This window comes from Schistocerca cancellata, chromosome 5, assembly GCF_023864275.1.
Source record: "Schistocerca cancellata isolate TAMUIC-IGC-003103 chromosome 5, iqSchCanc2.1, whole genome shotgun sequence".
In the NCBI taxonomy this organism is placed as follows: domain Eukaryota; kingdom Metazoa; phylum Arthropoda; class Insecta; order Orthoptera; family Acrididae; genus Schistocerca; species Schistocerca cancellata.
The window spans coordinates 32,081,209-32,105,529 of record NC_064630.1 but is presented as its reverse complement, the minus strand read 5'-3'; the positions used below and the strand labels follow the sequence as shown (position 1 = coordinate 32,105,529).

At 42.5% G+C, this 24,321-nt stretch overlaps 1 protein-coding gene across 1 annotated transcript in view; it reads right to left on the bottom strand.

Moving 5' to 3' along the window:
* LOC126188347 (serine/threonine-protein phosphatase 6 regulatory ankyrin repeat subunit A-like) overlaps nucleotides 1-24,321 on the bottom strand; it is a 77,548-nt gene that overhangs the window by 23,581 nt on the left and 29,646 nt on the right. The window contains exon 5 of the mRNA XM_049929946.1: nucleotides 8,743-8,947. Within this exon, the coding sequence (XP_049785903.1) occupies nucleotides 8,743-8,947 (205 nt within the window). The remainder of the gene's footprint in view (nucleotides 1-8,742; nucleotides 8,948-24,321) is intronic.

The following is a 24,321-nucleotide window of genomic DNA, read 5'->3' as shown; positions in this document are numbered from 1 at the left end:
AGTTGACGGACTTTGAGCGAGGGCGTATAGTGGGCATGCGGGAGGCCGGGTGGACGTACCGCCGAATTGCTCAACACGTGGGGCGTGAGGTCTCCACAGTACATCGATGTTGTCGCCAGTGGTCGGCGGAAGGTGCACGTGCCCGTCGACCTGGGACCGGACCGCAGCGACGCACGGATGCACGCCAAGACCGTAGGATCCTACGCAGTGCCGTAGGGGACCGCACCGCCACTTCCCAGCAAATTAGGGACACTGTTGCTCCTGGGGTATCGGCGAGGACCATTCGCAACCGTCTCCATGAAGCTGGGCTACGGTCCCGCACACCGTTAGGCTGTCTTCCGCTCACGCCCCAACATCGTGCAGCCCGCCTCCAGTGGTGTCGCGACAGGCGTGAATGGAGGGACGAATGGAGACGTGTCGTCTTCAGCGATGAGAGTCGCTTCTGCCTTGGTGCCAATGATGGTCGTATGCGTGTTTGGCGCCGTGCAGGTGAGCGCCACAATCAGGACTGCATACGACCGAGGCACACAGGGCCAACACCCGGCATCATGGTGTGGGGAGCGATCTCCTACACTGGCCGTACACCACTGGTGATCGTCGAGGGGACACTGAATAGTGCACGGTACATCCAAACCGTCATCGAACCCATAGTTCTACCATTCCTAGACCGGCAGGGGAACTTGCTGTTCCAACAGGACAATGCACGTCCGCATGCATCCCGTGCCACCCAACGTGCTCTAGAAGGTGTAAGTCAACTACCCTGGCCAGCAAGATCTCCGGATCTGTCCCCCATTGAGCATGTTTGGGACTGGATGAAGCGTCGTCTCACGCGGTCTGCACGTCCAGCACGAACGCTGGTCCAACTGAGGCGCCAGGTGGAAATGGCATGGCAAACCGTTCCACAGGACTGCATCCAGCATCTCTACGATCGTCTCCATGGGAGAATAGCAGCCTGCATTGCTGCGAAAGGTGGATATACACTGTACTAGTGCCGACATTGTGCATGCTCTGTTGCCTGTGTCTATGTGCCTGTGGTTCTGTCAGTGTGATCATGTGATGTATCTGACCCCAGGAATGTGTCAATAAAGTTTCCCCTTCCTGGGCCAATGAATTCACGGTGTTCTTATTTCAATTTCCAGGAGTGTATAATTACGACTATATAGAAATGTAAAATTTTATTTACACAAAATTTAATTAATTGAATCTAGGCCTTTCATTCAATAAAACTGATCGCTCTGTTAACCTGAAAATGATAGGATAATTTTACTTTTAAGTGAGTAAAATAATAGCCAGCCGGGGTGGCCGAGCGGTTCTAGGCGCTACAGTCTGGAACCGCGCGACCGCTACGGTCGCAGGTTCGAATCCTGCCTTGGGCCTGGATGTGTGTGATGTCCTTAGGTTTAAGTAGTTCTAGGGGACTGATGACCTCAGAAGTTAAGTCCCACAGTGCTCAGAGCCATTTGAACCATTGTACTCAAACTTCTCTACTTCTTCATGGAACATTTCGAAGGACAGGCACTGGACTCGGCGACTTGTAAACTTAAGGTGTAGTACAGGTACGTCGATGATACTTTCGTTGTGTGGAGCCATGGTGAAGAACAGAAGAACAGCTCGGTGACTTCCTAAGACACGCGTACAGCCTCCACACCAACATAAAAAATTGACCATAGAAGTAGAGAAGGACAAAAAACTACTATTTCTAGACGTTCAGGTCACAAGGGACGGCGAAAACCTGGGACACAGCGTGTACCGAAAACTGACACACACGGACCGATACCTGCACAAACTATCAAACCACCACCCAAGCCAGAAAAGAGGCATGATTCATACGCTCGTAACGCGAGCAGGACGAATATGTGAGCCGCAGCACCTCAAACGCGAAATGCAACACCTCGAAAGTGTTCTGAAGAGCGATGGGTACTCCGCAAGTTATATTAGAAGTGTAACGGACCCAAACAGTCGGCGAATTAAGCAACCAGAAAAAGAAATGTCGGGTACGGCCTTTCGGCCATACATTCCCAGAGTGACTGACAGTATCGGCCGTATATTGCACAAACACGGCGTAAAGACAATTTTCAAACCGACAAGGAAGATCAAAGAATGTCTTAGATCGGCAAAGGATAAAAGGGACCCACTTGCAATGTCGGGAATATACCGCTTACCACGCACATGCGTAAAAGTTGATGTCGGAATGACTGGACGATCAATCAGCACCAGGATCAAAGAACATACGCGACATTGCAGGTTGGGGCACGTGGAGAAATCGGCCGTGGCAGAGCACGTGCTGAGTGAGACCGACAATGCAATAAAATTCACCGACACGGAAGTTCTGCTGTAGCGAAGCACTATCAAACCCGCTTGTTTAGAGAAGCTGTAGAAATACACAAACACGGGAACAGCTTCAACAAGAAAGAGGAAAGCCTGAAGGTAAATGGATCCTGGCTGTCCGTACTTCAACGAACGACCGTCGCAGGTAGCAAGAGGAGAACCGCACCGGAAATGACCGCGGAGAAGTTCTCAGACGTTGGCCAGCCAGGTACATATAGTCAGCGACCGCGAGTTCGGCTCCAGTCCACCACCGGCAATGGAGGGTGAAGCTTTGACAATACCAGCCACTCGTGCTGCCGAAACGTCAGTAAAATCATCAGACGAATGTCGGCCGAAGAACCCGAGATAGAAGCAAATAGGCAGTTTGCCAACAACTGGCCACGAAAGCCTGAACAATTTTATAAAGGCGAAAAGACCGACATCCAAAACGTTTGTATCCCGTACTTCAGTCGACTTGTATAGATCAACTGACGAATAGGATACTAATGCTAGCAAAGACGAAAAAGCAACAGGCATAACCCATATACGTAGGTCAACTGAAGTATGAGACACAAACCTTATGTATGTCGCTATTTTCCGCCTGTGCGAGCGTGATACAAATTTTTCCTATGTCGAGAATTTCGCTTTCGATAGCACTAGTATCCTATTCTTCAGTTCACCTACATAGGTCAGCTGAAGTGCAGGATGCAAAATTTACTGTTGTCGATTTTTTCGCCGTCAATACTAATGCGATAATTTTCAGTCGATACAGTTGTAGCGGAGGGGAAAACGTTTGTATCCCATACTTCAGTAAACATATATAAGTCAACTGAAGTGTTGTTATTGTTCTGGTCTTCAGTCCTGAGACTGGTTTGATGCAGCTCTCCATGCTGCTCTATCCGGTGCAAGCTTCTTAATCTCCCAGTACCTACTGCAGCCTACATCCTTCTGAATCTGCTTAGTGTATTCATCTCTTAGTCTCCCTCTACGATTTTTACCCTCCACGCTGCCCTCCAATACTAAATTGGTGATCCCTTGATGCCTCAGAACATGTCCTACCAACCGATCCCTTCTTCTAGTCAAGTTGTGCCACAAACTCCTCTTCTCCCCAATCCTATACAATACCTCCTCATTAGTTATGTGATCTACCCGTCTAATCTTCAGAATTCTTCTGTAGCACCACATTTCGAAAGCTTCTATTCTCTTTTTGTCTAAACTATTTATCGTCCATGTTTCACCTCCATACATGGCTACACTCCATACAAATGCTTTCAGAAACGACTTCCTGACACATCTATACTCGATGTTAACAAATTTCTCTTCTTCAGAAACGCTTTCCTTGCCATTGCCAGTCTACATTTTATATCCTCTCTACTTCGACCATCATCAGTTATTTTGCTCCCCAAATAGCAAAACTCCTTTACTACTTTAAGTGTCTCATTTCCTAATCTAATTCCCTCAGCATCATCCAATTTAATTCAACTACATTCCATTATCCTCGTTTTGCTTTTGTTGATGTTCATCTTATATCCTACTTTCAAGACATTATCCATTCTGTTCAACTGCTCTTCCAAGTCCTTTGCTGTCTCTGACAGAATTACAATGTCATCGGCGAACCTCAAAGTTTTTATTTCTTCTCCATGGATTTTAAATCCTACTCCGAACTTTTCTTTTGTTTCCTTCACTGCTTGCTCAATATACAGATTGAATAACATCGGGGAGAGGCTACAACCCTGTCTCACTCCCTTCCCAACCACTGCTTCCCTTTCGTGCCCCTCGACTCTTATAACTGCCATCTGGTTTCTGTACAAATTGTAAATAGCCTTTTGCTCCCTGTATTTTACCCCTGCCACCTTTAGAATTTGAAAGAGAGTATTCCAGTCAACATTGTCAAAAGCTTTCTCTAAGTCTACAAATGCTAGAAACGTAGGTTTGCCTTTCCTTAATCTTTCTTCTAAGGTGAGCCGTAAGGTCAGTATTGTCTCACGTGTTCCAACATTTCTTCGGAATCCAAACTGATCTTCCCCGAGGTCCGCTTCTACCAGTTTTTCCATTCGTCTGTAAAGAATTCGCGTTAGTACTTTGCACCTGTGACTTATTAAACTGATAGTTCGGTAATTTTCACATCTGTCAACACCTGCTTTCTTTGGGATTGGAATTATTATATTCTTCTTGAAGTCTGACGGTATTTCGCCGGTCTCATACATCTTGCTCACCAAATGGTACAGTTTTGTCAGGACTGGTTCTGCCAAGGCTGTCAGTAGTTCTAATGGAATGTTGCCTACTCCCGGGGCCTTGTTTCGACTTAGGTCTTTCAGTGCTCTATCAAACTCTTCACGCAGTATCATATCTCCCATTTCATCTTCATCTACATCCATAATACTGTCCCCAAGTACATCGCCCTTGTATAGACCCTCTATATACTCCTTCCACCTTTCTGCTTTCCCATCTTTGCTTAGAAGTGGGTTTCCATCTGAGCTCTTGATATTCATGCTAGTGGTTCTCTTTTCTCCAAAGGTCTCTTTAATTTTCCTGTAGGCAATATCTATCCTACCCCTTGTGAGATAAGCTTCTACATCCTTACATTTGTCCTCTAGCCATCCCTGCTTAGCCATTTTGCACTTCCTGTCGATCTCATTTTTGAGACGTTTGTATTCCTTTTTGCCTGCTTCATTTATTGTATTTTTACATTTTCTCCTTTCATCAATTAAATTCAATATTTCTTCTGTTACCCAAGGATTTCTAGCAGCCCTCGTCTTTTTACCTACTTGATCCTCTCCTGCCTTCACTACTTCACCCCTCAAAGCTACCCATTCTTCTTCTACTGTATTTCTTTCCCCCATTCCTGCCATTTGTTCCCCTACGCTCTCCCTGAAACTCTGTACAACCTCTGGTTTAGTCAGTTTATCCAGATCCCATCTCCTTAAATTCCCACCTTTTTGCAGTTTCTTCAGTTTTAATCTACAGTTCATAACCAATAGATTGTGGTCAGAGTCCACATCTGCCCCTGGAAATGTCTTACAATTTAAAACCTGGTTCCTGAGTCCGATCCGTAGAACGCCAGTTTTCTTTCTCCTGATAACGACGTTCTCTTGAGTAGTCAACTGAAGTATGGGATACAAATATTACATATGTCCGTATTTTCGCTTCCGCTAATACTAGTACCAGCTGAAGAGTAGGAAGCTAGTAATAGCGGAGGCGAAAAAAGCAACACTTGTAAAATTTGTATCCCATACTTCAGTTGACCTACACAGCTCAACTGAAGCATAGGATACTAGTGCTAGCGAAGGCGAAAAAGTCGACATACGTTAAATTAATATCCCGTCCTGCAGTTAACCTATAATGATCAGCTGAAGTTCAGGATACAACTCATATGTCAGCAAAGGTACACCATGCTAACGTTACTTCTCTCCCTTTTTTCTTTCATTTTTGCATTATGTGACTGTAAAAGCTGTGGAGGGGAGCTTAAAGCGGCAGTTTCCCGCTTCGGAGACCTGGCTGGCGGTTGCTACGGGGCCGTGGCGAGCGGCTAGCGTCTATGCGGTCTTGGAAAAACCCGAGCGCTTGGCAGGGGCGCGTATGGCCGTGTCTGCGCGCTTGGAGAAATTTATATGCCAGAGAAAAGTTGATAAAAACAAAACTAACAGTGACACGGAGGTGTGAGTTGGCACTCATGGACAAAAAAATATGTAAAGCTAAATTATCTAGACGCGCCACAAAATTATATAATAGTTTAAAAGTTATTGTCGTCTTAAAAATTGTAAATTTATGAAAGTTCAAAAGCCAATATCTCGGCATTGCTTTGGCCGATTAATATGAACAAAGTTTCTATGGATGCGGCTATTAGAGCATCGGGCAATCATAGCCGATTTAGCATAGTGTGTTTTTTTTTTTTTGAATGAGAGGTCGGAATATGGGATTCGACTGAGAGAAACTGTGTTTTTGGTAATAAATAAATTTAAGGAGATCAAACTAGAGGCAGCATTCTAAGGTTTAAAGAGGTACATGAGTCATTAAGTATGTAGTTTTATTTGCTTTTTTATGTTTAGTATTGAAAATACGGGAAAAGCAAAATCACACCAGAAGAACATTATTTGTGAAAAAACGGTGGCAGATACAAAAAATTGGGGTTTAAATAGTTATTTCCCGGAAAATTTCCATATTTTTCAATATATCATATATGTTTTTCTGTTTAGTTTTAGAATATTCGTAATTTTTGTCAAACATTGTTTTGAGTTAGACAGTCGTTACGAGGGTGCATGGGGCGGCTATCTTTGATGACAGGGGAGTCGAATTTGAGCGATGCTAAGAGACGGACGTGCCGTCCATCTGGGTGTAGCAGTGGGTTGGTAGCCACGTTCGGGGACAAGTATGTGTGTAGCGACGGTCGAAAGCGATCAAGTGGAGCGCAATGCATTGGATTAGGACAGCAGACTGTCGAGTGTCGTGGTCGCGACAAATGAATTTTATAGTGGACTGTTGTAGCATCAGTTATTAACGGCCGCCCTTACGTAAGAGCCCGTCAGACTGAATTTTAAGTGTTTACTCAATATAATGAAGACTATTCGTGGAAAAAATAAACTTCTTGTTCAAATTATAAATCAACGTGAGTAACTCAATATTTTTTAAATTTCACCGCACTACCTGCCTGCATTGTATTTTTATATTTTATTTCAGCTTTAAAAATTTAGTTTGCGACAGGTGTGAGCTGGCACCCTATGACGAAAAACGTAGCCAAACGTTGAGACAAGCCACCTCTCTGGGCCGCTCAATTAAGCTGAGTGTAAGAAATATATAGATTTTCGTGCCATAACACGTGGGGGCTCGAGCCAAACTATTCAAACTGCAATGTGTAGTGCCCAGGACAGTCCTAACTAGTATCCCATCCTTCAGTGGAGCTGTATAGGTCAACTGAAGAACAGGATACCAGGACTCAAAGAAGCGATGTAATTAAAATTATGTTCGAAATATGAATGTACATGATATATGTCTGCCATCTGCTTTCTCCATAGACCATAGATAGCATAGACTGCGCATGACGTCATTTTACTGAAACTGACTCGGGGCACGAAACCGAGCATGTCATTACGCATTTATAGTGCACAATTTATGACTGTTGCTACAGATAAAATGTTGTGCTGTTTGCTAGATACAGAAGTAAAGACCGCCACATATGCTCAGATTATATAGTTGTTTCGTATCCTGCAGGTTAGGTCAAGTGACGAAAATCTCAGTTGTGTAAGTGAATTACTTTAAAATACTTGCAGAGGTACTTCCATAAGTTGAAAGCTAGTATGAATGTTGATCCTTGGATGTAAAACTTCGTGAATGACTAAGATTTTGAGACGCCCTTTCATTAATATCTAGCTTACTACAACAGTATAATCGACGTTTTGGAATATATTATGCTTCCTATCTTGATATCGTTTCGGCATCTGTACTGGATTAAGCACAAGTCAGGAAACATACGTGCTTATTTTGTGTAAATAACTGACATTATGTACATAAACGAATTTCCTTTCTTACAAAAGCTTACTAAAGCATTTACACATATTCTTCTGCTTTCGGAATGTTGTTTTTCATTTCTGTGGAAACTGCGATCTACAAGAATTCACAGTGCGAAAAAAATAAGTATTCACTAAAGAACTGTCATTCTGTCGCTTGTTAGAAGAACTGTCAATACGTTTCAACTTGACCACATGTAAAAACGATAACCACTGCTTTATTATCGGGAATTTTAGAGAAACTATGTTAACTGCACTACTACATGTGTAAGAGTAGTACTACAGTTCGTTGAACTGTCAAAATCAATGCTTGGTATCACCTATTAATGACAGAAACTGTAACTGTCAGCTCCACTTCACACAAAGCGTAACGACAGGAACTCGGCTTTCGGTTCCGAATCACGTGACTTAGATCTTGCTTGGTTTCAAGCGTTAACACGTCAGAGATAGGGACATGCAAGGTCCATGTGATACTTGGTCTACGATTTTCTCAGTCCTGCATTCTTTTGTTTTCCAACATTCGTCTTTGCTGTTAAATCTGTTCTATACATAATCTGTGGTAACTTCTGACGTCATTGGCCAAAGCCGACGGGTTGTATCCCATTCTTCAGTACCCCCCAATTTACTGAGCTGCGTACACCGCCTTTGAAACTACAGTATCTTGTAAAGTCAACAGAAACGACACATCCGCATTCTTCGTATATCGTATTCAACAGTTTAGATTACTTCCGCTCGACGTGCTGTTGTCGCAGTGTATAACAAAAATGAGCAGCGTTCATAGAGGCGTTGCTATAGAAACGTAAATAAAATCGCGTTACGCGATTCGTTTGTGGAGGACACGTGAATTGGCCGAGCCGAATCCACTTTAAATGCCAGGGATCTTCTCCCGGCCAGGCTCGTTAACAGAGCGACTAAGTGGATGAGAACATACGGGGTGCAGCCGTTGGCGACGGCGAGAGACAGCGGCGTGAGCCCGTCATCGGATGGCTGGTTGGGGTCGGCGCCCGCCTTCACCAGCTCGTCGACGCACTGGCCTGTGGTGGCGTAGTGCAGCGGGGTCCGTCCAGCACGGTCCCTGACGCCGGGTGAGGCGCCAAAGGCCAGCAGAAGCCGCACCTCCTTCACGAACCCGTGTCCTGAGGAAAGACACAACGTAAGTCTCCCGGGGTTCTTACCTGCCGTGCGTTGTCCCCTGCACATCTACACACATACTTCAACTTCATTAAATCCATTGTGCATCAATATGTCCAACTGTGGATAATTTACAAGAACGTTTGCAAGCGATATACATTACTGGCCGCCGGCCGATGTGACCAAGCGGTTCTAGGCGCTACAATCTGGAACCGCGCGACCGCTACGGTCGCGGGTTCGAATCCTGCCTCGGGCATGCAGGTGTGTCATATCTTTAGGTTAGTTAGGTTAAAGCAGTTCTAAGTTCTAGGGGACTGATGACCTCAGATGTTAAGTCCCATAGAGCTCAAAGCCATTTTTTTTACACTACTGGCCATTAAAATTGCTACATCAAGAAGAAATGCAGATGATACACGGGTATTGATTGGATAAAGATATTATACTAGACCTGACATGTGATTACATTTTCACGCAATTTGGGTGCATAGATCCTGAGAAATCAGTACCTAGAACAACCACCTCTGGCCGTAGTAACGGCCTTGATACGTCTGGGCATTGTGTCAAACAGAGCTTGGATGGTGTGTACAGGTACATCTGCCCATGCAACTTCAACACGATACCACAGTTCATAAAGAGTAGTGACTGGCGTATTGTGACGAGACAGTTGCTCGGCCACCATTGACCAGACGTTTTCAATTGGTGACAGATCTGGAGAATGTGCTGGCCAGGGCAGCACTCTACACGACCTGCAACATGCGGTCGTGCATTATCCTACTGAAATGTAGGGTTTCACAGGGATCGAATGAAGCGTAGAGCCACAGGTCGCAACACATCTGAAATGTAACGTCCACTGATCAAAGTGCCGTCAATGCGAACAAGAGGTGACCGAGACGTCTAATCAATGGCACCCCATACGATCACGCCGGGTGATACCCCAGTAAGGCGATAACGAGTACACGCTTCCAATGTGCGTTCACTGCGATGTCGCCAAACACGGGTGCGGCCATCATGATGCTGTTAACAGAACCTGGAATCACCCGAAAAAATGACGTTTTGCCATTCGTGCACCCAGATTCGTCGTTGAGTACACCATCGCAGGCGCTCCTGTCTGTGATGCAGCGTCAAGGGTAACCGTAGCCGTGGTCTCCGAGCTGATACTCCATGCTTGTGCAAACGTCGTCGAACTGTTCGTGCAGATGTTTGTTGTCTTGCAAACGTCCCCATCTGTTCACTCAGGGATCGAGACGTGGCTGCTCGGTCCGTTACAGCGATGCGGATAAGATGCCTGTCATCTCGACTGCTAGTGATACGCGGCCGTTGGGATCCAGCACGGCGTTCCGTATTACCCTGCTGAACCCACCGATTCCATATTCTGCTAACAGTCATTGGATATCGACTAACGCGAGCAGCTGTGTCGCTGTACGATAAACCGCAATCGCGATAGAATACAATCCGACCTTTATCAAAGTCGGAAACGTGATGGTACGCATTTCTCCTTCTTACACGAGGCATCACAACAACGTTTCACCAGGCAACGCCAGTTATCTGCTGTTTGTGTATGAGAAATCAGTTGGAAACGTTCTTCATGTCAGTATTACAGTAGTTTTATTACATGTTTATTACCTTATAAATAAATAAAAAACTTTTTTATTTTCAATTCTGTCCATTAGTATTTGTAAAATGACTCTTAGTGTTCATTAAAAAATGACGATCATTCCACTTGGGACCTGTGGAATGGTACATTAGCTTATTTGTTTTAGTTGTAAATATTTGTCATGTATTGTCGTTTTTCTGACATGTTCCACATCCTGGAGGACCTCCTCACTACGGATCAATTGGAATGAAAGTAAATCTAATCTAATCTAATCTAATCAGCACGTTGTGGGTGTCGCCACCGGCGCCAACCTTGTGTGAATGCTCTGAAAAGGTAATCATTTGCATATCACGGCATCTTCTTCCTGTCGGTTAAATTTCGCGTCTGTAGCACGTCAGCTTCGTGGTGTAGCAATTTTAATGTCCAGTAGTGTATATCGAACGGGCGACTGTCACGGAGCAATATATCAATTTGGTTTACGATGACACATTATCTGCGGCAAAGTATCTCGTTTCGAGCGATAGCACTGACACTTAATAAGTGGCAAAGAATATTCATTTTCAGTAGTCTCGTAGAGATTACCGAAGCTGCAACAGTTTCCAGTAATGTTGGTCTCACGTGGCATGATTTGATTCCTAGGTTGAGTATTGTTGAAAATTGTTTATAATTTTGTGGGAATACCATCTGCTATCGAATCACGACGCTAGAAATTGCGTGCACTGCTCCGGGCAAAACAGGGTCAAACTTGGTTCAAAAAGTAGCGATTGTGAGTTCCCGTCACAGTTGTAGCAAATGTCGAAAAATAACAAGTAGAAGGAAAAACACATGGTCTCATAATCCTAAAATGACAGTATAGCAGAGCATCATCTAGGTTTCCAACTGGATTAAAGACTGTATGCTGCATAACACAGGACTGGCTATTACGGTTTCTGTCGAGAAATGTATTACATAATCGTAACTAATGACAGTGGTCCAGTAGGTGATGTCAACAAAATTGTGGAAATAGGTGAGCCGCACATTACTCGAAAATATGCGAAAGGACGTTCTCGAGAACGAAACTGAATAAATTTGGGTATTCGCAGGCATAGAAAGAGGCTCAAGAAAATGATGTATGTGAAAGTCTATTCGAGGACTGAACAAACTTTCGTCTCTCTTATTAAGAACTTCATCTTGCTGGCGCCAAAGTTACTGCAGACGGATGGAAATCGTACAACACTTTGAAAGTAGAGGGATTTAACCACGAGTTTTTAATCCATTTTGTCGAATTTGTGTCTTCTGATGATCCGTCTGTGTACACACATAACATCGAGCAATTATGGAAATTCCTAAAATCATCCATGAAAAGAGAAGAACGACCGGGAGACCGAGATGAACTGCATAATTTCCAGTACATCTACTGCCATAGTATGCGCTTAAACGGTATAAAACTTCACTGTGAGACTTTCACAATCCTCATAAGAGAAATTGTTAGTGTGTACCCGGTTATGGAAAGAAAAGAACTTCTACCGGCAGTATACAAATCACCCGGAATTGTCCAGATATCGGTGACGCGTAACGTAAGTGAAATTACATTTAACGCTGTCACCGGACATTTTCACGTATTGTTTTTGCTGTTGCCAACGCTATAACCGAAAATCAACATAGTTCCTCTTTTGTCGTAGTAGCTCCGATCACTGTAATCCAAATCGGTATCTTGCTCCGCGACAGTCGCGCGTTCGGTATATATCGCTTGCAAGCTTTCTTGGAAATTACCCAACTCCTATTTAAATTGGCAGCTTATGAAAGTGTGATATACAACCAGTCGCTTTTAGAATTTGATGCGATTGATTGTACCACCAAGCAGTTTTCGAGCCACCGCAGGATCATCGGATGTAGAAACATTATTTTAAGGACCACGTTCAGCTAGACGCTAGGGACATGGTACTGAATAAATAAGGAAATTAAGGCATAAGTGTCCACACCTCTCCTGGACAGCAATGCTGTACGATAATTTTATTTTTTTAGGCACAGGTTACCGCAACAGTCCCGAAACGAAAAGTTCGTTATGTTAAGGTTACTTACATTGTATTGCTCTGGTCCTTGCTGTCCGTGACAAAAATTCATTTCAGTAATGTAAGTTTTAGGCATCTGAGCTGATTCACACACACACACACACACACACACACACACACACACACACACACACAGAGAGAGAGAGAGAGAGAGAGAGAGAGAGAGAGGGGGGGGGGGAGGAGGGAAGGAGAGAGATATTTACATGGACTTCATTGTACAGACACTTAAAATAAATACAAAGAATGTGAGGAACCTACATGTTACACTCCATCACATCGCAGCCTTTACCGTGAGCTACATTAAATTACGGAATAAAATACATGGAAGCATGGATAATGGACAAAAGTAAACCTTGCAATCTGTAGATGTGTCCATACATTGGCAATGTACACGTAATGTCAGGCAAAAAAGTTACAAGTAAACAAACAGAGTATTTATGTATAAAGTATGAGTATTATTTATAAATGAATGAGTGAATGAGCTACCTATACTTATTTGACAGGCAGAAATGAACACGGAAAATTGTAGGCGTGTACATGGATAGGGCTTTTGTTTGTGGAAACGTAGCAGTGTAAAATAGTGAGGAACAAAACAGTTTCAGGTAAACTAACAGAGTTAAATAATTGTAACATGAATAAAGATGTAAAAGAATTTCAAGCATACATGGTAGGTACAAATAAACCATCTGTTAAGTTGAATTGAAATGCTGATGTCTGTTGGCGGAATAAAAAATTATACAGGAGGATGAACATATCACATCATTGTGTGTCCTGAAGGTTATTTAGTGCCGAACTGTCTTACAAGTTCTGGAAGCATGCGTTTTCGTTTGGTTCAGTTTTTTCGTTAAGTATTTTAGCCTCTTTGGTGACCTTAGCTCATGAATGTGGATCTCTAGCTGTTCAAGGAGAACTGTGTGTAAACCTTTGTCAGCAATGTAAAACAAAAAAAGGCTGTCATTGATACCACCATCAGAGTGTTCATGATTGAGAATATTTAATACCTCCATCTGACGATGAGCCTGCTGTGGCTAAAAAAATAGGGACAACAGGTCGTTTCAAATTAAAAAAAAACACAGATCACATAATATCATACATACGTAAATGGGCAACATACTTTAAACGACAAAAACATTTAATATTTTTGTAACACAATAAAATTTGGTGGGAACGTGACAAGCAGAAGGGCTTCCTCCAAAGACACTGATCATGATAAGTCAACTCGCGCTCTCCTCACTTGGTAGTCTGAAAGCTATGTATGGAGGTAACCAGCTGCATTTGCCAAGTTTTCGGAAAAATTGGGATATAGTAAATTGGCATCTTCTTCGTGTTCAAATACTCAGTAAATGTGTGAAGATGGCCTTGTAAGCCGAAAACCAGTTAACAATAAAAGTAATATTGTAGAAAAAAAAGCAAACTGGTGCTTTTCATTTATTATAATGTTGTTCTACCAAGAACCGTCGGAAGATTCTGTTAATAAAAACACAGTCCCTGCGGACAAATGGAATGCTGTTTGTTGGTCGCCACGCGCGATTCTCTTCGTTCATTTCTGCAGCGTTTTCAGTGTCCTGTAATTCATGTTTTGTTTCTTACTACATTTATATAGCATACAAGTAATTAAAAATTGTGAAGTTCTTTCTACGTAACAGCTTTCTGGCTTTGACAAACCAAAAACACAAAGATAGGCTACAAATTTCTGTAGTAGTACAGATATGAGACAATATAATACACTAAGTCTGGTAGATAAACCATCAGGGAAAATACACTAACTCTGTGCAGATGTAAACATGGTACATGAAAATATTGAGTTTAGTGTAGAAAATTTGATACTAAAATAAGTACACTTCCTGGACATAACAGTAAAAAAGAAAACAATAATTCTAAGTTTATTACTTACAGGGAGCCAACAGCAACAGACACAGTTGCACATCTTGCACATGGTAGCGTTGCTCTTGCACAGAGACGCATTCTTGTTCTTACCACTGGGTGTGTCCACCCTTTTGTTCAGAATCTAATTTCGCTTTCCGTTTTGAACGAAACATTCTTTGCCAGCTTAGGCTTGGCCAATGACCGACTCGTCACAAAGCGGGAACGATAGCATATGTACACCATCTCTCTACAATTTTTCTGATATGAGGGTCATACACAATGACGAATCGCTACTGGACCACCGACTGGGACCGAAACACGGGTCACATACGAACGACAGACTTCGTCCACAACGTTCGCTCGACTTTGTAAGATTGTAACAGATTGCGCGGCCCATATATCCTCGCATATCGCAGTTGTATACCAGTGGCATGCTTCCGGGTGTTCTACCGAGTTGTTTCCCCTTTCTGCACAATATTTCGATGACCGACGCAGCTGTCTTCTTCAAGTGCCGCGAGTTTTTCTGTTATGTGTACTCGCCAGTATGCAGTTTATGCTTTTACCACTGAGGCGAGGATGTCCTTGTGGGTTGCACATATTTTAAATTTTATATTGCAACTATATTAAACACTTTTTCTTATGTATAATGCCTCTTAATTACCTATATATAATTTGTGATTGTCTTCTTGATGTATCTTCAGTGCACATTATAGATAAAGCTTATTTATAAATATCTTATTACGGTATGTACTTGTGATTTTAACTTACAGAGTTAAGTTGAACAGACGAGATGAATGAGTCTGCTCTTGAAGATTCGAGTTTAAAGCGATTCGTACAAGTTTAAAGTACAGAAGTGGCAGGCTTCAAAAATCTCCGGAAAAAATATGTTTCTTGCACGCAAAATTCAAACAAAGGAAGGTTTTTTTTTCAAACGGTTAAAACTTATCTTAGGCTAAGGTCCAACGAATCAGTGGACCAAATTTGATCCATCAGTCTCGGTCCAGTCCGAAGTTATTTAAAGGTTATTGTTTTTGTGCGTAAAATCCAAACGGCGTACATGGAAGTGGTACCCTTAGCTGAGAATTAATTTCAGCTCAGATAAAATCTTTTGAAGAAGAAATTAATCGATTCGCACAACTTGCCTAGGCGCCAGCCCCGGTTCATCGTTCAAACCATGCTTAATATACTCTAACGTAGCTTCAATAAGACAGATGTTCGAGTGGATATACAACTCGCTGATGGACCGCTATAAAGCAAAAACTCTTTACCCCATATCCCCAGCTCAAATAGGAACCAAGCGCCAAGACCTCAACCCCCTCCCCCCTTAAAATAGCGAATCTACGTGCGGCCTTTTCAAATATAGTTTTATTGGAAATCGTTGTACTTTGCCAGCTGGGGTGGCCGAGCAATTCTAGGCACTTCAGTCTGGAACCGCGCGACCGCTACGGTCGCAGGTTCGAATCCTGCCTCAGGCATGGATGTGTGTGATGTCCTTAGGTTAGTTAGGTTTAAGTAGTTCTAAGTTCTAGGGGACTTATGACTTCAGAAGTTGAGTCCCATAGTGCTCAGAGCCATTTTGAATGTTAAGTTTTGCGTAACCAGTGAGTGGGAAATGGACACCCCCGATTGGGAGGCTGGGCGGGTTTGATACAGAAGGGGAGGCGGGGGGAGCGGGTGCTTCAATTCCCCCCCCCCCTCCCTCACCCTTCAGTACCCACCCCTCTCTGCAGGCACACTGTGAGCTACTATTGATCTCATGCCGCTGTTTGAGTTCGATACCCACTGCTCTCTTTGAAGCTTTGTAAAACAAAAGAGCATCAAGGGGCGTAGTGGACATCGAACTCAAACAGCGGCATGAGATCAACAATAGTTCACAGTAAGGCTGGTGACCAGCCAGCGAATAAAAAGTAACAGCAAAACTCGCAGCACCTGAAGACGACGGCTCGATCGGTCGTCGGAATATTGTGCATAAAATGGAAACAACTCGCCAGAATAGCCGGAAGCTCAACCTCAATACATCGCACCGAGAAAGCGTAAACGATGGCAGCTATTTCTTGGTATTTTTCTAAAAGTTGTTGCTCTCTTATGGATTCATATCGAACCCAGAACTATCAACAGCCATGCACCAACAGTTGGTTCAAATAATCCTAGCACTAATCTTTGCCTGCCGACAATGTTTTATGATTTATCATTGTTCGTGTTGTGTGCGTTTTAGGTGTAAAACTTCAACCAGACACCATCTATAGCCAGCGCTCGTTTGCTGTCAGCGAAGAATTATCGATTGGGGGAAAAGTTCATGTAGTCACTGATTTTTGTACAGTGATAACATAGGAGGGATAGTTTCATGAACAACATACAAAAAATCCTAACCAGTGGGGTGTGAGTGACTTATACTATTCATGACTGTCTCGAAATTACGGTTTATAGCGAAAACGCTTCCCAGTAAAAAAATAAACTACATTAACTTTCCTACCAAAAAGGTCCAATTTATTTTTTTTCTCATGTTTAAATCTAGCACAATACTGTAATACATTGCTTGACTTGTGCTGAAATACCCAAAGTTCGATAACTCCTAGACGACCTTTTTCTGTTGCAGAGCGAGCTAATTTACGCCTCTGGGCGTTTTCAGATGTTGGGAGAGCTGAGGGTGAGGTGATGGGTGAGGTGATGCATTTGATACTCTCAAGCTGCGAAAAATATACCAGCTACTGATAGTGGAGACAACGAATCCGACATTATCCAATACGTATTGACAGTTTGTTACACTTGGGGCAGGGTATTCAGTGTGTTAGACAGTTTACAGCTCCACTGCTGAGCTTTCTTACATAATAGTTCATTTAACCACTGCAAATAAATCCTCACTCAGTAAACTGAAAATAGGAAATTTGTGGTAAGCTCCTATGGGACCAAAGTCCTGAGTTAATCGGTCCCTAGGCTTACACACTACTTAATCTAACTAACTTACGCTAGGGCAACACACACGCCCATGCCCGATGGAGGACTCGAACCTCAGACGGCGTGAGCCGCTCGAACCATGACAATGCGGCTGAGACAGCGCGGCTACCCCGCGCGGGAACTGAAAATACCTCCACTATACAAACACGAGCTCACTGAAGTTAGTTTGTCTATTTAAATAAGAAAACTGGACGGGAAATGCTGGGGAAATACGGCACGTCTCTGAACTCAAAAGCGAACAGAACTCGTGTTGGAAGAAGTCGCCTTTTGCAGAAGAAGGCTAGAACTAACATACAGGATGACTAATCAGTGTCCCCTATAGCAGTGTAGAATTGTGTTCTGAGATTTACGAAGCGTCTGTCGATACGCTTTTCTTGCCTTTGTATTGTTGGCAGTTCATATCTGTTTTCGATGTGGTGTTAACACACCATGTAGAAGACGAGCATCCCTTCCACCCCACCCTGGAGTGGCCAGTAATTCATAGGGCGAGCTGTGGAGGGTCGGTAAAACTTTGTGAAATACCCTGTAGTTGCTTTTTGTGACGTAGTGCTGTAGCGAGAATGGGGCATTGTCCGTTTTTGTTCTTCATTTTGGAGACCTATGAAGGAGCTATATGCATGACCACAATCGAGAGCGACTATCTTCCTTCACACTTTTCTTTGCACTACCCCATTCCACTGTTTTACATCCCTAGAACAGGGATGTAAATTTATCTCTTAACATGGTTGTAACCCAGATGTAATAAAGACATTTAATATTAGTTCTTAACCTAGTTCATTTAACAATAAACCCAAATTTTATACCATTAAAATGCTATCTTTGATTTTTAGTCATCTGTGATCTTTGTGATCTTTAGAAGGTGGCTAGGATGAGGGCGTGCAGCCAACTTGTCTGCGTGTTAGACGCACTGTACCTTGAGCTATGCTCTGGGGTGCGATTTCGTATGAGAGTAGGAGCACTCTCGTTTTTATCCCATGCTCCCTGACTGCAAAACTGTACGCCAGTGTGGTGATTCGACCTGTTGTGCTGCCATTCATGCACAGCATTTCAGGGGGTGTTTTCCAACAGGCCGGCCTGGGTGGCCGTGCGGTTCTAGGCGCTACAGTCTGGAACCGCGTGACCGCTACGGTCGCAGGTTCGAATCCTGCCTCGGGCATGGATGTGTGTGATGTCCTTAGGATAGTTAGGTTTAAGTAGTTCTAAGTTCTAGGGGACTGATGACCTTAGAAGTTAAGTCCCATAGTGCTCAGAGCTATTTTTTTTCCAACAGGATAACGCTCGTCCACATCCCATTGTTGTAGCCCAATATGCTCTACAGAGTGTCGACATGTTGCCTTGGTCTGCTCGATCACCAAATCTGTCAAAATAGACAACTCCACCGTCATCCACAAACAGCATTAAACGTCCGTTTATTGACTGGCCAATTGAAACAGGCGTGGGACTCCGTCTCACAAACTGACTTCCGGCACCTGTACAGTACAATGTGTGCTCGTTTGTTAGCTTGCATTCAACTTTCTGACGGTGACACCAGTTATTAATGTGCCACCATTTCACATTAGCATATCTCACCCGTATGTTAATCTGTAATCTAGCAATGTTAATCACTTAAATCTGTCGCCTAGACAAATACATTCGTGAAACATCATAACTCTACATTAATAATTTTTCGGTGTTGCGATTTTTTCCCATCGGTGTATGTCTACAAGCTATGATTGGCACTCTGGGTTCACATTAGATGGCCATCTGTTACAGGCTGGATTGGCATCGCTCTTGACATTGTGTCTGCCTTCAGCGTTCAGAAATCACAGAGGCTGCAGGATACGAAACTAGCCGCTGGTAGCAGCCCGCAAACAGTGACTGAGTGACACCACGCACGAACGCCAGGTGTTGTTTACTTGGGTGGAGGGGGGCTACATGCTGAGGGTGCTCCTGGCAGCAAACGCTGTAGCAAGGAGGCTTTAAAGTCCAGGGTACTTACGATCCTCGGCATTCCAAATTGCAGCACGCTAATGGCTAACCACTTGTCTTTCTCGTAGGCCTCGTGTTTACATTTTTAGTGGTTGTCATGGAAATGACAAAAAAAATTCAACAGTTGTTCGTTGACAGGTGCTGCGGGAGGTGATGTGACGAGCACCATTAAGTGCTCCGTGATTAATTAAGTTGTTGCAACTGAGGGGGCTAAAGTTGCTGCTTGATTTTGTTTTATTCTTGTTTATTTCAAAGCAGTATGATTTGATTTGTATTTATTTTATTTTATTTGTCTTTTATGTTGAGGATAGGTGTTAAGTGGTGGCTGAATGATTTTTGGAAGACGGGATGTGGTTTAGTGAAGTCGGGACGGATTTTTTTTTCTGTTTTGTCTTTTAGTATTTTGTTCGTTAATGAGTGCTGGCGTTTTGGCTAAACTTAAGTGTTAGTCTGGACCAAAGGAAAGTTGGCAACAGTAAATGGACACTACAGTAGCCTCTCTCGAGGGTGGCACAAAACGAAGGAAGTAGCACCAATTTTTTGCCGGTCGTTGTGGCCGTGCGGAGCCGAGCGACTGCTACGGTCGCAGGTTCTAATCCTGCCTCGGGCATGGATATGTGTGATGTCCTTAGGTTAGTTAGGTTTAATTAGTTCTAAGTTCTAGGCGACTAATGACCTCAGAAGTTAAGTCGCATAGTGCTCAGAGCCATTTGAACCATAGCACCCATTTCCGTAAATGTACGAACAAGCACGTAAGAAATGTGAATATGGTGAAGGACTGATCTGTAGCGTAGTCAGAGGTCTGGGTTGGGTTGAAACGTTACAGTTTGGTTGTCAGCTGACGTAGCTGATGAATGAGAATGGAAGAAAACTGGTTGTGGTAACAGACGGATCTGTACTGTAGCCAGAAGTTGAGGTTTCCATCTGGGTATTACTCACGCCTTCGTTCTCGCTATGTTGGCCAAGTTAAGTCTTTGATACCTGTTTTTGCACTGACTTGGCACCGTGAACTTCGTTCTAGCGACTTAGATCAATTGAAGTTTTAGACACCAGCATTTGCTCCAAGTTTTTTTTTTTTTGTTACTGACTTATTCGTAGCCATTTCTTGTAGATGTAATTGGTTGCTGGGTCAAACAGTTCAATTTACCGAAATAAGTTAACTGAAGGTGACGATAGCGAATTGTGTGGTTTATTCGTGTTCACCTTTTGATTTTTTCCTTTTATTATTATTATTATTATTACGATGCCTGTGTTGGACCAAGAATGTCGTTTATTTTGTTTCTCCCACCTCAAACTCTCGAAGACCCAGGCGTGTCCCGTTTATTTCACATCTTTCTTCACATTATTATGATTAAATTTTGGATTTGTTTTCTTTTTTTTTTACCGTATTGAATCTGTTATGTTAAGTAAGGTTACAGGTTTTTTTTCACTTTGTTCTAGTTTGCTTGCTCTGTTGAGGCTTATTTTATTTGGCGCCGTTTAGTTCTGGAGGCCGGACAGTGACTGTTTTGGTCCACACCAAGTGAGTCAAGTCCCTTCATATGGCTTCAGGCTGGCGAGTTAATGACACAGTGAGCCTCCAGCTATTTATTGAGTCATTTCTTCTTCTTTTTGCTCCGCAAACCATCTCATTCGCGTTACTCATTAACTACTCTAGTTAAAAAAAAAAAGAAGTTTCTGACTTCGGGTGAGACACAGTTACTCTTCCAGCAGTGATCTGGTGCCGGATTGCCGAATATTCAAACTGGAGCCCTGGTGCTCCTTGTCCGCTCTCCCGCTCGTGCCGGGAATTCTAGATCTTTGAGCTCAAATTGACGCCTGGAAACTATCCAGAGCATGTTCGCCGAAATAAGAGCAACGCAGTTGCCAATCTAGATGCAGTAGATTTACACGAGCGCTTTCGATTAATTTACGAATAATTTTTATTTTTGTTACATCACGAATGACGAATAAGGTATAATTACATTGTGAGACGTGTACAAATGTCATCTGTCGTTTTCAGATGAAGTAAATTTTACTCCCGCTGAGGAAGATAAATGTCGTCCAACTGTGTGTGTGCTCTGCCACTACCCATGTCAGCCACCAACAGTAGAGGAAACGTCTGAGTCAGACGTATGAAGACTGACGACGGTATACCGTATTTTCGTTGAGCACAGATACAGGGCACTGAAAGAAAAGATTCAAAGCTCTTGCTGTTGACGGTTTAGGAGGGTTACTTACTGTACGGGCCGTGGGCAGAAAGTGAGAGTAGTGTAGAGCCTCTGACGCACAAAGGTTCTTTTCTGTCTTCGACAAAGATGGCAGCACTGCGTTCAAGGATAAGATGTTGGGTATAGCTGTTGTCTCAGTCGGCTGAAAACTCTTGTTTAGTGCCATATTGAGACGAGTGACTCTGGATCTCATCAGATGCGAGGTGAGGAGCATAATCAGGTCTCTTCTTGCAAAGGAAAAAGCGCCGTTCCAGACTTTTAGCGAAATCGTGACTGTTTGTGTGTGTGTGATGTGAGGAATAGTACTAACGAGTACAAGTGGTGTCGTGAGTTCAAAGCTGGCAGGACAAATGTTGCCGCTGTTTCAACCTGAAAAATCGTCGCCTCTTTTTTTCAGGGCAGTGATTCTCCTCGTTGAATTTTTGCCTCAGGGTGAAACTGTTAAATCACCATGGTACTGTGACACCCTATAAAAATAGGAGGGCCGTACAGAGAGAAGGAAGGGGAACATTAACGAAGGCAGTCTGGTCGATGCCTGACAATGCACATGCCTACACAGTCGACGCGACTTCGACTGGCCTCCTGAACTAATTGACCAAAATAATTTTCAGATAAACCATTTAGTACAATTTCAAACGATGTTTTTATACCAACCACAGACTTAAAAAGCGTGTTGTAGTCGACATGTCAAGAGTAGATTGAAGTCACCACCAGCTGCAACTGTATGAGTGTGATACCTATTTGAAACAAGACTCAAGGTTTTTTTTTTCTTTTATTTTGAGGAACTGTATCATCTGAATCAGGGGGCGAGTAAAACGAACGAATAACTAGTTTATTCCAATGGGCAAGTATACCCTCTACCCATACTAAGTGACAGGAAGAGCTTTGCTACGAGCTACAGACATTAACTGTCTTCTCGTTTTACATATCTGACGGTTGTGGGTGATGTGGTTTTGAGACAGTAAAGTTAGGTTTCCTATATTTATTTCAGTTCAACTCAAGACTTATTACTATATTTTTTGGTTCCACGCCAGGATAGTTTACTGAAACATTAAACTTTATTCACTCAGTTATATTTCTCATTAGACGTAATATTCTTCAAATATCTTTTGTTTGTTTGAAACACCTAATAGAATCCAGAATAAGAAAGATCTGTATTCATTTTAACATTTAACATGAGAGCCTATCCCTTTTTGCTGATTAAAGGTTTATATAAAAAAAAAAAACGTTTCTAAGCTGGAGCAGACATCTCAGGCAAGGGCAACACAGAGTCGATCATTTTAAGAATATTGCAACAAGAAATAGTAGCGTTTTGAAAAACCTTAAAAAATTCTTTGCAATTCTATTCAATAGTATCTGGTGCTTCTTCAGTACTTGAACCACAATCTATCCTTCTGTTATGAATAACCTGGTCCAGGAATGACACATTCATCAAATAGGTCATCAGTATTTATGGAATTCTTTATAGTTTCATTAACAGTGTGTGAACTCTCTTCCAAATCAGACCAGACAATTTCAGTTCATAAATTTAGTCTCTCAAACTTATTAATTTTATCAAAACTGTTATAGCCAAAATCTACCATATTTGGTGAGGCTGTAGCGTTAACAGCACTCCTGAGTGTAGCTGTTTTCATGTCATTCTTAATATCACCCTTTCCTTTACGTGCAACAGAAAACACAGGCCAACGATGGAAAAACTTTTTTGCTGAAAATACCGTATTCTTATGTTTTTAGGGTGGTAAATCCAAATATGATAGTTACAAAACTATAACCCACCATTTCTTTACATTTTACAGTTAAATTTATGAAATTGAGTGGTTTTTAAAGATATTAATACCTTTTATATAGTTAAAATAATTTTAAAAAAAGGTGTAATGAACGTAGATGACGTTGGTAGCACTGCCGAAAAACATTTGCTGGCTTAAAAAGTTCGATTCTATTTTTGTGTTAACACATAGTGTTTTGTTTACTGTCAACCTAACCTCACTTTCCCATTTCCTGCACATGTGCTCAGTACGATGTCTAATCGTGGTTGTAAAAACTCTGCTGACAGTTTTTGTTATATTTGTGGTGAATTTGTGATTAAAAAACACCAAAGAAACATTACAGACTTTGTTAAAAAAGTTTATCTATCATACCTTTGATCTAAACTTGGTGATCAAGATAAATCTTGGGTGCTGTATAAGGCATATTATGTGTGTGTTGAAGATCTGAGAAAATGGTCCAAAAAGGAGAAAAAAGCCTTTAGATTTGCTGTTCCTATGATATGGAGGGAGCCAAGAAATTATTCTGATGATTGCTACTTTTTCAGTGTTGATATTACTGGTCATAATTCGAAAAACAAGAAGTTAATAAGCTACCCTAACCTTCCATCCACCATCTAATCAGTAGTGCATGGTGTAGATTTGCCGGTTCCTGAACCACTGGATGATTCAAATTCTATTCCAACAGAAGTATTTTCTGATGTACAATGTGATATAGATGAAACAGATGATGATGATTCCCATTGTAATACAGAAAGTCTAGAGACCAGATTGTTTACTCAGACTGAGCTTAACAATTTGGTTAGGGATCTAGGCTTAACGAAAGAAAAAGCTGAATTGCTTGGTTCTCGATTAAAAGAATAGAACTAATTGGCAGTTGGAACCAGCATATACATGTATAGAAAGAGAGAGCAGCAATTTTCCAAATTTTTTCAACAAGAAGGTGATTTAGTGTACTGCTCAGACATTCTC